The sequence below is a fragment of the Fringilla coelebs genome, assembly GCF_963513975.1.
Source record: "Fringilla coelebs genome assembly, chromosome: 13".
NCBI lineage: Eukaryota > Metazoa > Chordata > Aves > Passeriformes > Fringillidae > Fringilla > Fringilla coelebs.
Genome location: NC_140039.1, coordinates 9,894,376 through 9,912,212, shown reverse-complemented (window position 1 = coordinate 9,912,212; position 17,837 = coordinate 9,894,376). Strand labels below are relative to the sequence as shown.

At 36.1% G+C, this 17,837-nt stretch overlaps 1 protein-coding gene across 1 annotated transcript in view; it reads left to right on the top strand.

The window, feature by feature from the left end:
• The window catches only part of ERC2 (ELKS/RAB6-interacting/CAST family member 2), a 402,854-nt gene that overhangs the window by 46,659 nt on the left and 338,358 nt on the right, over positions 1-17,837 (top strand). Inside the window, exon 3 of the mRNA XM_084214527.1 lies at positions 4,016-4,432. Within this exon, the coding sequence (XP_084070653.1) occupies positions 4,016-4,432 (417 nt within the window). The remainder of the gene's footprint in view (positions 1-4,015; positions 4,433-17,837) is intronic.

The following is a 17,837-nucleotide window of genomic DNA, read 5'->3' as shown; positions in this document are numbered from 1 at the left end:
AATGCTGAAGATTGATCGTGTATGATCAGAATCTCTTGCTGTTCCTCCCAAATTAGATTTGTCTTCTTCCAACTCTTTCTGTCAGTCCTGTCTTACTCAGGCAAAATTCTAGTCAATGCATTTTCAGTGGGATTTTTTGGATACCAGATTTTGTGAATTGTAATAGGCAGATGAGGAAATGCGTGAGAGGATTAATTTCTTAATTTATGGTAATAAAGAAAATGTCTCCAATTCCCTTTCTTTTTTTATTTAAAGAAGAAAATTAGGATTTGCATGTTTTTCTTTAACAGTACTTAGTTACAAATATTTGCAAGTGTAATGCTCATGCTTATTTCAGTAGCACAACTAAATTTAACATACAAATTGATTTAGATGCAGTTCATAAGAAAGCTTTCAGTAGTCCGTTTTCCTTTTGATGATAGAGACTCATACTGTGGAGAATTAAAATAGAACTGTAATAGATTATGGAATAAATAAGGAAGCTTGATTTTAGAGAATGAGAATATGGTTGACAGGATAATTTGCTGTTATATTTGTTGAGGTGTATTCTTCAGGTATGGCTGTAGCTTTCTATAGCATACAATTTCACAGGATGATTTTTTTGCACAGTCTTCTGTATAATTTTATATTTGCCTCTGCCAAAAGACTAGACTATGTCAGCTGATTCAGCCCTGCCAATTCTCTGTTTACTGGAGTGGGAAAGAAACAGGAGAGTCAGGAGCTAAAATCCAGTGGACTGGGTACTTGAACATGTTCTTTTCTTTTGGTGGCCCTGTGATGGTGCAAAGCACAAGAAGCTGTGTGCTTCTGTAGGTGGACCAGCAATTTAAAATCAGCAAATCTCCTTGGGAATTCATTCCCCTCTGCTGTTCACCTCATATGTGGCTTTGGGATGCTCTGGAAGTGTTTATGTGGCCCAAAGCACACTCAGCCAGGAGAGTTCTCAGCAGGCAATTCTTTTGGGTGTAGTTAGTTTGCGTAGACTAGAGGAACTTCCTTGTGTAGAACATGAATTGAAGTCTGGCAAGAGCCATTAGTTAATCTTCCTTTTATAGTTTTCTTTTGGTTTATGGGGCAATTCACAGTTCCATGGATTGCTTCTTGGAGCTGGGCTGTAAAGAAGGATTGAAAAAGTTCTGAGAGAACTATTTATATATTGTCAAGAAATTGGCATGGAAATATTTCTGGTCAACTGGTCCATTTTTAATAGAAATTATAAAAAATGTGATAAATCTTACATGGTTTTTAAAAAAAATCCTGTAAAGTTCTGTGTCTGTAATGACAGCCATGTGACAGATATTCACAGCACTCCTACATTCCTTCCCCTGCAGTTAATTATACAATTTCTTTCCACCCTCACAACATTTGTTCTTTCCTTTCCTTAGCAAGCTGCAGATACAAAAATCTGTGCCAGCAGAAGTCTAAATCTGGTCCACCATGTTCTAAGTCTTGAAGCTGTACAAAAATGGATTCTTTTATGTCAAAGTAGCAGTAGTCTGCCACAGTTGAGGCTGTTAGTTTTAGGATAATTACAGAGAAGCAGCCAGAACTACTGTCGTGCTTAGTGAAAAACGTGGGTCTGGGTGGAGCCTGAAGAGAGCATGCATGGGCTGCTGGGGACAGAAAAGGAACTTGTCTCATTTATCTGAACCAGAATTGTTATTTGAATTCTGATTTCTAATTATTTTTGTGTTGATCCAACAATTTTTGGTTTTTAGAGCTTACATTCAGAAGGTTTGTGCATTAGCAATGTGTATGTGAAGTTTACTTTCAATTGTGGGTTAGAACATGGTATTTTAGAATTAGTTTTCTTTTGCTCAGCTAGATTTTTGCAGGCATATTGACATTTGATATATAGGGACTACTTGACTTTGGAAAAACATTAATTTGTAAATAGGTTGTAGCATGAAGTAATAAATATTGTCTGGTTTAACATTAATGATTTAAGATACATCCACCTATTCGGATCAGGGGAATAATTTTGAATATTTCTGGGGTGCTGATAGTTACTGAATATTACTGTTGCTTAGTTGTAGCATAGTAGTAGAGAGAAAGTTCTTGGTCAGGTGTGAGAAGTAGGACAGTGAAGTAATTTTGGAAGCAGCAGGTGTAGTCAGTCTTGGGGTCACAAACAGTCAGCATATTAGTAGATTCAAAGTGGGAAGTTTCTACATCTAAAGGATTTTAAAGTTTACTGGAGTTTTTAAGCTTATTATAGCTAATTAAAAAGATAGGGAGATTAAGAAAAGATAAGAATTGCCATTAAATAAAAGCAGGGCTGTGAATGAGTGGCTTACTTGTGTATGCTCTCAACTGAGTGTGTGCTTAGTAAGTTCAGATATAAGAGAATTAAGATCTAGACATACATTAAAGTAGTGCTTATTTAATGATAGAACAGATTCAAAGTGTCTTACTGAATTCTCCACTGGCAATACTTCTTTTCCATTTGAAATAACTGATAAATGACATTATTTCAAAAGGTTGGTATCTTAAGGTGATTTCAAAAGGTTGGTTTCTCAAGGTTTAGAATTTTTCATTTAGTTTAAATCATTGCTAAAACTCAACAGATGTACTTGTACTTGTGTAAAACATGAAGGTAGTATCAAATGAAATGTTTTGTTGTTAGTTTGGTATCTGTGTTGTTGCTGTTTTGGGTTTTATTTGGTGTGGTTTCTGTTGTTGTTTTGTTTTTTAGAATGTGAAGTTGCAGAACATCAATTAAATCTAAAAGGTCTGATGACATGCATTTAAGTCCCCTAATTCCATCAGTTAAATGTCTTTTAGCGCAGAATGTGAGGCTTTTTAGGAATTCATATTTCTAAAAGCTCAGTATGCTGTGTAGGCAATGAGTAGAGGGAAAACAAAAGATGAAAAACAAATTCAGATGAGGATATATCTGAAATGAAAATCATAAGCCATAGCAATTTAGGCTAATTATCTGTACTCCAACCTTAATGTGGGAAAAATCCATTTTGATTTTGACCTGCGTTGAGTAAGGAGTGCAAGACACACCTCTGGAACAGAGACAGATCCCTGTACTCAGATGTAGTATAAATATTTTAGGACAAGTTACAGTGTTCTGAAAAACCTGTAAGTGTAAAAGAACAGCAATGTCCAATAGGAATGTTGTAATTTATCATGGGACTGATTATTTAAAATATGCTTTTCTTTGTCAGCTTTATTGAGTGAAGACTGTCTATAAATTTATATATTTGAGTACTGTGAATTTGTTGTTGTCTTTCTGTATAACTCAATAAAATTATTTTTTTCTGTTGAAGATACTTTTTGTTGAATTCAGTTCTTTCTGTTGAATGTCCTTTGCTTGCATCTGACCTTTATTTATGTTGATTTTGCTTCATTTTTTCGTTTACCATGCTGTTCAGTTTTTGGATGCCAGAAGAACAAAGGTTTGTCCACTACTTGCAGTAAATTTATTTTTCAAAATTCAGTATCGCTTATTGTGGTTTTTTTTTGGTTTGCTTTTTAGAGATACAGTAATCCTGTTTACTAAACTTTAAATAGCTTTAGCTTCCAAAATGAAAAAATGAAACCAACCAGCCCCAATTCAGCCCCTCCCCAAAGTCCCCTTTAATTGTACTGAGGGCTTTGATGAACAGCAGTACTGTTGAACACCATGAAGAACAGATTTATCTTTAGTCTATGAGGTAATTTAGAAAACATGGAATACTGAGTCTTTGAGCTTTGTAGGTACACATTGATTGTTCTAATGGATGTGTCACTGCCTAGTGTTTGCGTTTGTTGCTATTAATTTTATCCGTAGCTGACATTATTTTGTGTCTGTGTATGTTGTCTTCTTTTTTCTTTCTAGAAGCACTTGAAAGATATCATTACAAATATTGTCACCTGCATTTGATATTTTATAGGATCATTTGGTATACTTCCATTACTAATTCTAATGACTTTTTGTAACAGCATCCAACAAAACTTGAATCAAATACTAATTCTACAATCAGATCCTAAGCTAATTTTTTGTCTTTTGTCTTCTTTATTGCAGCATCTGCAAATGACAATCCAGGCACTTCAAGATGAGCTTAGAACCCAGAGAGACCTTAACCATCTTCTCCAGCAAGAAAGTGGGAACCGAGGGGCTGAGCATTTTACCATTGAGCTCACGGAGGAGAATTTTCGAAGACTTCAGGCAGAGCACGATAGACAAGCTAAAGAGCTCTTCCTGTTAAGAAAAACTCTAGAAGAAATGGAGCTTAGGATTGAAACACAAAAGCAAACGCTAAATGCCAGAGATGAATCAATAAAAAAGCTTCTAGAGATGTTGCAAAGTAAAGGTTTGCCTTCTAAAGGAATGGAAGATGACAATGAGAGAACTCGAAGGATGGCAGAGGCTGAATCTCAGGTTAATCATTTAGAAGTGATTTTAGATCAGAAGGAGAAGGAAAACATGCATCTTAGAGAGGTAATGAAAAACTCACATATTTGTTTAAAATACATATTTTTGTTAAAAATAGTCATGGAACTTGTTGCTGTTTTAGAAATATAATTAAAATATTTAAGTTTTCTTTTTGTGCTCTAATTTTTGGATGAAAAGGATAGCATGCATTTGTTTTACATCTGTAATAAGAACTCAGCAGGACTGTATGATATTTGAAAGCAAGAATAAGAAAATATGGAAGAGAAGTAGGTATATTTGGGCTTATTGTTTCTGAAATGTTGATTTTCAAAGTTTCTTTATCTTTTCTTTTTGATGAAGTGATATCTGGCAAGGGAAGACTAGACCTACTGAAGAGGGAAGTCACACCTGTTGCTGCTCTGAGTCATGAGTGCTTGCTACCTTTGTGTTGGATTTTTATGCCTCTAGTGTTTGAAAAGAGTGTTTTAAAATAATTTTCCTTGCATATAAACAAAGGCTTCTGCCTTTGTGTATTTCTAATGTGTTTTCATGTGGGGATACTCCCAACTTTTTGCATAAATATATGTAATGTCACATAAAAGCACTGTGCTGCTGGCTGTGCTCTACTTTGAGAAAACCTAAATTTGATCCCAGGCCCACCTGCACCAGCTGCCTACATCACTTGTAAATGCATTTTTGGGACTGGATTTAGGATGATTGGATTAGTACAATTGAAAGAAAATCTGGCCTGGTGTCAAGCCCATCTGCCCCTTTAGATTCCAGCAGTGTTGTCATGTGACTCTGTCAGGCAAACAAGGCAGGGCCAGTCTTCCTCAAAAAGACCTTGCTAAAGAGGGTGAAAATTTGCAGGGAGGTTGTGGACAACTACACACAGCAAGGGGAGTCAGGAGAAACATGTCTGTTCACTAAGAAACTCAGCAGCTGTGTGGCCACTGCAAACACCAGTCTGCCTGATGGCTCAAAGCACAAATGAAATTACTGCAAGAGCTTAAGAATTAAGCTTGAGATTAAGAACAGCTATTTACATCTAGAGACTGTTGGCAAAATATTTTCTTTGCTGTGGACAAATTATTTTATGTTTAGCTTATATTCCTCTCTAACATAGAATATGTATTGAGGACTCAGTAGTTTCTGCTGCCCATTTGAAGCTTAGAATGTGGAAAATTTCATTATATGCTTCAGTAAAGTTTCTTGTGAAGATGTGGATCCTGAATCTTTTCACAGGTAGAATTTTAATTAAAACTGATATAATGCATTAATGGATTCTGAAAGGAATTGCATTAGGAGCTAATGATAATATGTGATGAGGAACAGTTTTGGAATAAGTTCTATAAGCTAGCAGACAAGTTTCTGGATTTAGGTCTGCATACACTCTGTTTTCAAAGATGGGTGATTGTGTGATTTTATTTCATCTGTTGTATCACTGCCAATTAAGTTTGTGAACCCTAATTTGGCTAAATATGGGACATGAGGAAATTTGAAGAAAGTTTCTAATGAGAATGGTTATCAAGGACAGTGAGAAGTAGAATGAAAAATAGAGCTCAAAAAATAGAGGAAATGTCAGCTTCCAAGTCCAGTTGGCATCCAGTTTACTGATTACTCCAAGACATGCTGAGAGGAGATATTATTACTACCTATAGACTGTGCATGTTTCTCCTGCATTTATACTGAATTAATTTGATGTTCCCCCCAGTTGTTCTCAGGGGCAGGGAAAAGTGTTGTTTTTCCCTCAGTTTATGTGAGAATATAGAGGTTGTCTTTTGTCTGGAGTGCTGCAAGTGTAGAATGGGATTTACTGCTAATGACATGCTGATATACCTTGGTAAGTGATCAAGGTTTAAAATTTTACTGGCTTTGTTGCCTGAAATCTGTCCCAGCCAGATTGTCAGGAACTGTCTAATGTTTTGGACATTTTGGCTCATGACTTCATTGCTTTTATAAGAATTCAAGGCTTTGGGTGCAGTCTCTCTCTCCAGCTCTCTTTCTGTTGCACATAGTATTTATAGGTTTTATTTTTATTTATTTTTAAGTTTCTGCATATTTGAAGTTGTAGGGAGCTTGGAAGTATGATGTGTAGGCTGTAGGAACTCTTTAGAAACAAAATGTTTTAGTAGGTGCCTGTTTGTTTATCCAGGACTCTGGATTTTATTCTTCTGGTAGGCTCTTGGAAAATGTACTGAGGTTCAAATTTTTTCTTTTGATTTCTTGTTATGGAAAGTTGTCTGCATGCTTTGAAGTAACATCAGACATTATGGATATTTTAAAAGTATTATGTATTTGTTAAAAGTCCAAATAGATCAACCTTTGATCTTTATGTGTAGCTTGGTAAGTCCTTGTTCTGCAGTGATCATTTGGATTTCTGTCTGCTTTTAGTCTTCATCCTGCACTATACAGGTTCTCAGTGTGATAAAACAGAGGTTACTGGGTTGAATCTTCTGCAGCAGCTTGCCAGTGGATTGATTTTTTTTTCCATCACGGTGTTGGTAGTTTTTCATCCTGTGTAAATCACCTGGCAGAGTTACTGAACATTTTTTTTCCTCCTGAAAATGCTTTAAAAGTAAGCTAGAACTTGGATACATTTTTAATGACTTTTGTTCATAATTATTTAGAATTCACTCAAATTGTGTTAATCTTTCTATACCCTTAACAAAATATTTGTCATTTTAGAACATAATCTAAAATATTCTGCTTTCTTTATTTTTACAGGTTGGAGAATAGCTCAAGGGTTGAGTGTATTTCTGAGAAACTAGTATTGGGCCATGTGTAATGTTCTGTCTGATGAAATCCTGGATGGCTGTTTCTTTTCTTTAATTAGTTTTGCTATTTTGTTTCTGTTGCTACACTTGAAATTATCTGTGCCAGGCGAGATTCAGGGGGAATTCCTTCATGGAAGGGGTTGTAAAATGCTGGAATGAACAACTTGGGGAAGTGATGGGGTCACCATCCCTGAAGGTGTTCAAGAAATGACAGGGTTCAGCACTCAGTGCCGTGGTCTGATTGACAAGGTGGAGCTTTTCAAAGACTTTAGACTTGATGGTCTTGGATGTCTTTTCCAACCTTTTTGAGTTGGTGATTCTGTGAAACAAGGATGATAAAATTCTGTGTAGCATCATATGAAGTTATTCAACAAATAGGGTTTGTTTGTGTCAGTTTACCTTTACAATGATAGATTCTGCTGTAGTTTCCAGCAGAAAGAGTGCTGTCTGTGGGAAAAAAGGTTAACATGGTGCAAATGAAGTTGAATATGGAAAAAAATTAACTGAAGACTGCTGATTTTACACAGCCTCAGCACTACGTTAAAGTGTCAATGCAGAGATGGACTTCTCATAAGCCCTTTGCTGTTGGTATTTAATTTAAAATTACTTTCAATCTGAATTTTTCAGTTCATGAAATCTAATTGTGTACCGGCCTAGCTAGAAGAAGGTAAAGTCTTACATGTTGAGCTTTGACTATGTTCTCATGCAACCATAATTTTCTCTCTTATGCTGTTCATTTCTTAGTGCTTTAAAACAGTGTGAAGTTGGAATTTCTTCTTTTGTTCATTCATGTTGTTCATCTTTTAGATAATTCAACATGGTGGTGTAGAAAGCTATTTATAATCACTGGTGAGTAATATTTTGACTAATCAGGGAATTAAACTACCATGTTGTGAGAGAAACTGAAGCAAGTGGTCTTGAAACATTGGGAATTAAGGACAACCTCTTCAACACACCTGTATCTCAAATGAATGTCATTTTTCTCTCCTTGACCTGCACCCCCTGAGCACTGATCCTACGAGGAATTGAACAGTAAGGGAGATGTTCTTTGTTACTCCACAGCTGCTTTTGTCTATCTGGTAACTTTTTCACGTAACTAGGTAGAGAGAAATAATTTCCTGTTGTCTGTCACTCTACCATCTTGTCAACTATTAATTTTCTGGCAATTTCACACAAGAATGCACATTATCAGAAATAAATATCCTACTGTTCTGATTGGCTGGTTATCCAAGAATCATGCAGAAATTTCTTGGTTTTAAGCCATTGATTGCTTCTTGCCCTTCTCCCACCCACCCCCATGTGAGTAGCCTCAGCAGAATTTGATAATTATAGTTGCCTTCAAAGATCTGGAAGCTCTCCAGGCTTTAGATGGTATTTCTTAGAGAAAGTACAGGCAAGAGTAATGGAATTGGCTGGTGTACTAGACGCAGAGAAATAACTCCAGAAAATAAAACAATTTTTTTTTTCCTTCATTTGCTTTCATATTCTTTTAGGAGATACAGGCTAACTGTGAGGTGTTGACTTGGTGGCCCTCAAAGATTGTACCTTTCTGCAGTATGCAATCCATGAATTTTTAAACTTTGTTTCACAAAAGCAAACTTGTGATGACAATTTTGCTCAAGCTTTGTGTTTGAGAGCCTTAGCTGTGGCAAATGTGAGGTGCATTACAGAGCAGGAGAAGGAGAATAAAGCTGAAGTTGCAATCCTGCTCTTTTACAGGAATAGCAAAGAATGTCAATGTCAGCAAGGTTCACTAAAATGTTGGGAAATAAGCTGTGTAAAAAATGGGGTTAGATTTCTTTCCTCTATCAAGGAATTTAAAATCTAGGCAATAAGCTTTCACAGGGATAGCAGGATTCCCAGCTTGGAGAGAGTTATAGCAAAGGTTTCCTTAGTTCCTGATTCACAAAGCAAGAGAGAACAAATGTAGCTCTGAGTAACAATGTGAGCATGTGTTGCTGCTGCAGTTTGGAAGATGGAGCCTCTTAAGAGAGTGCTGAGCTCTGTTTCATGCTTTGTGAGGATTTCTGCCCAGATTGCACTGGTTTTCCATCACTGTTAGACTGAATCCTATGCCTTTAACTGACTAAATTCAGTCAAGTATTTTTGTTAGTGTTTTTCAAAGGTAGATGAACTTCATGTTTTTTTGAGAAAGCAACAATAAATAGCTTTTGCTTTGATAAGAAAATTAATGTATCCTGTGGGGAACATAGTGGTCATTGCAAGTAGACTTAAGGAAAAGGATGTTCTTGGTTTGTTAGTGATTGAAAATCTGTCTTGAAGCCATAACGTCATACTATGACTTTCTTCATTTTCAGAATTAAATATCATAAAGATCACTAAATAGACATTCTTGTCAGAAAACACAAGATGCCTGTCTTAAAGTTCTTAAATTGGTTATCACATGTCTCTTCTAGAATTTTAAATAAACATTTGTTTCTCTATAACTTTGGGAGAACTGTAGGTATTATGGGGATTTTATCATGTGGAAATCTAGCACAGATGTTTGGTATTACTTTTTTTTAAACATAGTGACCACACATTATTTACCCTAAGTACCATTAAGTATTTTTTTATTATTGCTATTAAAAACTTGCCTAAGGCAAAGTCCCACTAAGTCTCTAGTGAAGTCAAATGTTAAAATTCCAGCAAGTATTTTATTATATATACATACACCTATATTACACATGCCCTCTCTGTACAACATACAATTTCACTAAAACAAATTCTGAGATCATATAGGATTTTATATACACATTTTAACTCTTATCTTGCATTTATTCTTAAAATAATGTTGTTGCTCATGGTTTAAAGTTACAGCTTTTTTGTATTTAGTGCAAAGAAGAACAACACATCTTTATAATAATTTAAAGTATACTTCTAAACTTTCAGGGGGCTATTTAAAACTGCTCTATCTTTGAACTCAGCTTGGTCAAATAACGAAGGCTGCTGATAGGATTTGAACTGCCATCATGAATTAGTTATTGCATGTTTTTAAAGTTATTAATGGAGCAAACTTCCTTCTTCCACTGTGAATAGAACAGATGCCTTGCAGACTTTTGGTGTTTACTGTAAATGTCTTACACTGGAGCCAGCAGTAATTTACTAAGGAAATGCTTTATCGACACCAAACGTTTCTTCACTGAAGTTGGTTACACAGATTAACAACCATTCTAGACTGAGCTTTTTTATTAGGTTCATTAGTACCTCTTTCCTTTTATTTCTCCTGCCTCAACTCAAAATATTAATCTTATCATTTGCTCTAAAGACAATTGCTTTTTATCAAAATATCAATAGTAATATGTGTTTCTAAGGTGACCCCTTAAGTATACAGAAGGACTCTGCAGTGTTGGCAGTTGCTGGAGACATGAGAAAATAGAACCTGATTATGCCCTAGAGAACAGTTGTTACTTCTAACATAGCCCATTCAGATTTTGCTATGCCCTGTGATATTCTTGCCAGGGTGCTTGGTTGCAATCGTTTTTATAAGTCCATGAAGGATTGGAAAGCTTTGTTCATTTAGAAATCACTTTCTTTTAAAGCAGGATTGACCCCCATGACACCACCACCAGTAGTTTGGAATCTCATATATGAGAAAGCTGTCAGTTTGCAACTGCCATGTCTCATACTAACAACTACAAAAAATATTTTTTGGAAGAGGGGAAAACCAGATTCATAAATAAGCTGGATTTATGTACCTTTCTGTGTGTGCAGGTGATCAGTATTGGTCCTGCCAGCATTCCTGGAAAGTGCATCCTTTAGAAGCCAATCTGGAGACTGGCTTAAATTGAAGTAATTCAAGTGTTGTACCCAGACATAAAATACTGTCTTTGCAAGGCTCTTTGCTCAGTTCACACATTTACTACTTTCTGGTTGCATGAAAAGATTTTGGAGGCACACAATGAAATAGAGAAAAATGATAAATTTTGGTTTCTTTCATATTCCCCATTCTGTAAATGTGCTGCTACTGATTTCTGTGCCAATAACTTCATTTTTCTGTAATGTAATTAACTTTCTCTAGCTCCATCTTCCTGTCTTTTTTTGTATGAATGACTATAGCTCATGGAGGTGACTCACAGCTCTGAGGTGTTAATGTATTTTCTTAGAATCAGAACTGAATTTCCAGGGAAGGGGCGAGTTGGCCGCCCTCGAATTCCAGTGTACACTTCTCTGATTTAGACCCTCTCTGTTGGCTGAGTTGAAATTCCTTTGTCTTAGCAAACACTCAGCCTTTTACCTGGATTGGAAATCCAAGTATTGTTGCACGAGCTGGAGTTGCAGAAAACTGCAACAGGCCAATCTCCTGCCAGAGTCTATATCTGTATATATACATATATATGTATGAGTGCATTTTTTCCCTTGCAAGGATGCAAAGACTGGAAAGAAGAAAATGTTTTTTCATCTTTAAAAAAAACCTCCTCACTCCTGACCCCTCAGTCTGCTAAAAAAGAAGTTTTTCATTTGCTAAATTTTTTCCTTGTGCAAGTCTTAAACTCTCTGTAAGAAAATGAGTTTTGCCTTGGTATGTGCTGGCTTGTTTTAGTAATGAAAGTGGAAGTTTTATTGTAGGTAGTAGAACACAGGTAATAATGTAAACCCTTTCTGAAGTTTCACCCTAAAACTCAGCTTAATGCAGGAAAAGTATCATGTTAGATTGAACTGTTTAACAAAACAGTATTTCTGATTTAGTCAATAGATCATATCCTAATTTTATAGATGTAGTTATTGGCTTGTGAGGCAATCCTGATAATAGGAAATTTTTTTTTGGTTGTTAACAGTTTGAGACTAGTATTCCAACATGATTATAAGGCTCTCAATATATTTATGCACAAATACAAAACTTTGATAATGGCTATAAACATATTTCATCTCCTTATAAGTATTTGGCTAAAATATTGGTGAATAACCCAAATAATGCTTTGAAAGACATATCCACCAAAAATGTGGATGTGTTTAAAAGCACTGAGGACAAAATTCTGTTTATGTGTGGTTTTTTTTTTTTTTTTTTTGAGTCAGATGAGGTCAGTGGGATTGACTGATATAAGGAGAATAGGATTAGATTTGAGAAAATAAATGAATCCAGATTTGGTTACTGGTAGGCTACACTGTTGGAAGGAAATAGTTTGCTGTAGCTTTTCTGTAGGTGGAGCCAATGTCTTCACCTGCTTGGTTTATTTCCATATATCAGTACATCTTCTCCCTGGAACAACCCTTTAAAAAACAAAACAACCCACATGTTTTAGAGCCATTTATGTCTAATGAGTGTATTTAGGGTAGTTACCGGCTCTGTATATTTTTCATTGCCCTGCTTTTTATAGAATTCACTTGAATGTATTCTTTCTAAATACACACTTTGTATTCTCTCCTAGAGACCTGTGATAATGGAAGATTTTTTATGTAGTCCAAGTTCCACTGATATTAATTAAAAAAAAGGAAAAAAAAGGAAAATGATGTAATAATTGTTAGAGTGATGCTTCTTAGAGTTTGCAGTACTTGCTAACTGCAAACAGGTTCTTAGTGGTGTTTCACTGGCTGCTGTGTGCTCCATTAACAGAGTTCTTATGCTGCTATTGCTCTGCAATGTTGTCTCATTCCTAGTTGCATTCAGACCAGTATTTTTTTTGGGAAAACTTCCAAATGGGGCTAATAAAGGGCAATTTATTAAAGGGAATGAGCTTCACACACCTTTCTCCTTAAAGTATGTGTGTGGAGAATGCATTATTTTCATTTGCTAGTAGATAATTAACATCTAGTTATCTATTTTTTATAGTCACATTGTTTTAATTGGCTTTGACTTTTGCACATTTCATTTCCCTAAATATAAATTTATTTATAAAAGTACATAGGCCTTAGGTTTGAGATTTATAACAATGAATGCATGCTAAAATATATGGTTTTATTTTCATTTGCTCATTATTTGACTCAAAACTAAACATTGGAAAAATATTTTTCTCATGCATAATCTTTAGAGGGAGAACTTCAGGAATTCCTCAGTTCATGAGATCCTTTCAGCAAGTTCCTGCAAATACTGACTTAATTAAATTTCTACTTTTTCATTATCTGCTGAATTTTTGCAAGGTTTATTAACTAGAGCAGTGGTCTTCAGGTACTGAGCATGAAACACTGCATTGGTTACTAGGTATTTGAAAGTATGGGGAAAAAATGAGGCCCTAAATAATTCCTAAAAATCAGCCAGTAGCTAACTTGAAGATTTGCATCCTTCACATAGAGCATGAAGGCACTAGATGGCTCTCTTGAACGAGGATTGTGTTTCAGCCTTGTTTTACAGACAATCTCACCCTATTTGTTATTGCTCATTTTAGAGTGGGAGTCAATGCAAAGACAATTCCATGCAGATTCTGTTTTGGTCTGTGATCTGAAAGCAGTTTAGAACAGCTAAGTCTGAGAACCAAAGCAAGGGGACTGAAAAGGATAGTGCAGCTTTCTACAGAAAATCAGGAATGCAGTCTGAAGGGATTGGTGGAATTTGGTCCCACTGTGTTAGTCAAGGATTGTAATTTGATTTACAAAAGTTAAAGAGCAAACTAAGAGGTCATTTTCCTCTTTGGATGGGTTGGATTTTCACCGTATTTGCTCTGATACTGCAACTGCAACCCATCTGAAAGCACATTGGGGAGCCAGCAGTGCTCATTTCAGCTGTTAGCAAGTTTTGAGCAGTGCTGAATTAAACCACAGCCTCTCTCAGCTTGGGGCACCTGTGAGACACTGGGCATTCCCATGGCTCCAGCATTCCTTGTTTTAATATCTGGAGGAAGGAGCTGTCATTTAACAGAACAGTGTTTTCATGGAGAAAGAACGTTTCTCTGCTACATCTTAAGAATCATAGGCAATGTCATTGCTGAGGAAGTTTTCTGTCCCCAGCTATGATTAATTAAGCTTGCTGCTATTTGCTATTTCATAAGTGATAGTGCTGGTGTCAAATAGATGAGAACACCCAATATACTATCTGCTCAGTTGTCTTTGCTGTCATCTATTAAACATCTGTTTTGATGAAGAATTACAGTATCCTTGGGGAGTTACCACTTTGATCGTTCCATAAGATGTAGCATTCATTCTCTCTCAAAAAAAAAATTATTTAAAAAAATATTATTTTTTTTGTATCTTAAATGAAAGATGCTTGTGCAGGTTTTCATATCTTGAGCAAGATGATGAACAAATATGTGGTAGACAATTTCTCTGATTTTGCAGCGCCTTCACACATACATGGCACAAACAACTTTTTCCCCTTGTAGAGCTTTCTCACAAAGGAAGTAGAATCTAAATTCTAAATTCTACCATTGTAGCACAGGAAGAAGGATTTTTATTGCAGATGCATTGTTATCCTAACAAAAATGTTGGTCTGTTTCAGAGCCTTGGTGGACTGAACACCTGCATGTTTCAGTCAGAGCAATCAGTTTGTTCTCACTTGTTCCTGATCTGCCTGGAGAGAGTAATTTTCAGCTCTCAACTTGCAGATGGCATATTTTCACATAGGAGGACATGTGGCAGAGAAAAGATTTTCTGCTGATAACAAGTTTCAGAAACCATTATCAAAATAATGTTACCTTTCAGCCTCTCAACAGTATTGTGAGTGTTTACAGAGGTCTTGGCAGTGCTTCCTCCCCATCTGCACCATTAAGGCACAGCATGATTGGCCAGAAAAAGGAATTCTTACCAAGAGATTGGGAACAGACAAGCATAGGCCCCCAGGAAAAAAGTTCATTTTTAACACCAACTCAGATAATCGAATTCATCAAAACAATAGTGGGCTTCAGGATGGTAAGATGGAGCTTCTGGAAGGATTCCAAACTGGGCCTACTTTGATCATTTGTTTCTGCTGTGTCCTTCAGCAGGAGGAGTTTCTTGCTTCTATCACATGTATCTGGAAGCCAGGTGCCACATCCAAAATTTTTCTTTAATTTATTAACCATTTTTTTTTCTGAATGGCTTGCTTTCCAGCAAAGTCTAAAAAAAATAATGGTTTAAGCATGCAGAAAACCTGAGTGGTTTTTGTGTCTGTTAGAAAAAATAGCATTAGAAATTTTCATAAAAACTTCCCTTTTGTTTCTTTGGAAACAAATTATGACTGCATTATTAGCAGGCTAAATATTACCAGTATATGAATTTATGGTTGATGACTTCACAAGCATCTTTCATTCAGTTTTGTAGAGCTTTAGGTCTAATGTCAAATGTGTTTGAATATTGCCTATGATCCCTTCCTGCTAGAATAATTGGGCCGAATGACAGTCATAAACTCCATAAATAAGGGAAGGTGTAGGCTGTAAAATTGCAAATGCTGCCAAGCAGTGTATGTGCTTCATGATATTGTGATATTTGTGAAATGCTTATTAGTTATTTACAAAATGCTGACACTTTGAGCAGAAACTCCTGGGAAGAGGAGCAAAAGAGCTGGCTTAACATATTTAGCTTGCCAGGTGAAGCACTTTTTCTGGATAGATACTACAGGAAAGTAACATTTAGGCAATTTACAGCATGAATGAATTTATGAAGAAAGCTTGTCAGATTGAAATAGGTTTTATACATGATTTGAACAATTGCATTTGCCATTATGACAACTAAATTTATTTGACTGTGTTCTACCCCGGTCACAATTATGTCTTGTACACTTGGCAGTCATTGGCATTCCTGGCCTTTCCCTGGACTGTTGCAACTTGAGGTTGCAGCAACTCACAGCTTTATGAAAGGCCTGCATGAATTCTCTTTCCACAAGAACGTCCTCCCCTTCTTTTTCAGAGCTGAGTTAAATATTCCAGATCTAATGTTTTGAAGTTTTGTCTACCATCTCTTTTCCATTTCACTTTGAAGGAGGAATTCAGCAATAACAGTATCAGCCAGTATCAGGCTGAAACAATTGAGACTTTTCCATGATACTTTAGGCTTGCTTTGGTGTTTACTGTTTCTCATCATTGGGTGATTGTGATGAAGCCATACTCAGAGTTTTTGCCGAAGACAAGTTTCAGAATTAAACATTTAATCAGGTTATATACTAACCTGTATTCCTTTTGAGGCATATTGAAATAATGAGAAAACTACTTGGCACTCTTAGATGTCAGAAAAGCCTTTTTGTTTGAAGGTTTGGAGCCCTTCTTCCCTAACTGTTAGTCCTAAGGATGGCTTAAAAATGTTACTGTGTCTGTGAATACTCTCTGAATTACTGTTAAGTATCTGTCTCTGAATTTATTCAGAAATTTTCTTTCCTGAAGTGTTACGTAGTGCTTGGGTTGATTCACTGAGAGGGAAAAACCACGACAAGCAACTTGGAAAAAGTAAAGTTTACCAGTTTGTCTGTTCTCCGTATTTCTTTGAGATGTTTTGACGCTTTCTGTATTCAACTTCACGCCCTCCTCCACTCTCATCTGTGCTTGGGGTCCAAAGATCAGCAGCAGTCATGCCTTGTTCTTCCCTCTCTCATGCTGGGAGTGTAGCCCTGGTGCAGGTGCAGAGTAAGTGGCAGCTGTTTTCCCAGCTCTGTTCCAGGTGTGTGCAGCACAGCAGTGACTTTGTGGGGCTGCCTGGCTCTCACACCTGCCTGGTGCACAGCTTGGACTTCACTTATTTCCCAACCTCCTCCTAAAGCAATTGCTTGGGAATGACAGCTGCATCTAGATAAATACAGACGGCATGCACCAAATCCATGTCAATGTACACACTCTGAATCTTTCTTTTCCAAGTGCATTTCCTGGCTGCAGGAATATAGTATTCTATGTAAGTAATATACCATATATAGCATCTTATATAAAGTGATCTTTGTGGTATTAATGGATCTGTAAAAATGTTTTGGGGGATGATTTATTTTAGTTCTCTTGCATGATAGAAGTACTAGGTGAAATGTCTCATGAAAAAGATGGATTCTGAAGACAGACAAATGTTCTTTTAAAGATGTTTTAGGCAAGTATTTGATTTTTTCTCCAGTGTAAATTCAAACTTGCTTACTGCATCCTTAAGTGTTCTAATAATTCTGAGACAGTGATAATACCAATGCTTCTGTCATAAATGTTTCCAAATGCAAAAGTAACTTTTCTTAGTGTTGCAATAAAATTTATGTAAATGTTAGAAGAAAATGGTGAGGTTTTGAGTGTAGGAATGTAATTCTCTATAGAGCACCTTTTTTGTTTTCAGAAATTAAATTGAACTGTCTATATTTTGCACTAATTCTGTATTTTGCATGCCTTCAGAGCTCTGGATGTCTAAATTTTACCTTCCAACATTTAAGATTTGAAGCACTATACATCATGATTCTTGGTGTTAAAATAAATTTTAAAAAATGACACTTCCTGTGAAGGAGAGGCAATGCATACACTGAGCGTGTTGTAACTGTGGAGTCTTACAGAACACCTGGCAGTTATAGACATGTACTTCAGAAAATAGTTTTTCCAATGCTTTCTTGCATGAACAGCCTATCAAAAGCTTGCTAGAAAAAGGAAATATATTTGATATATTTGAAAGTTTTCATTGTATTCTCAGCTGTGTTAAACCAGTATATTAAGAATGGATTAATGCACTCTGGTACCTGAACAAAGTAATTTGTATTGGGATTGTTCAATGTGATGACAGAACTGGAAGTCGTTATTACATTACACTTGTATTTCTTGTTGCTGGCAAGTTCCTGAAGGACATGAGATTTTAGATGTTGTCACACCGAGACAGAGTCTCACCTAACCTGGAAACCAGCA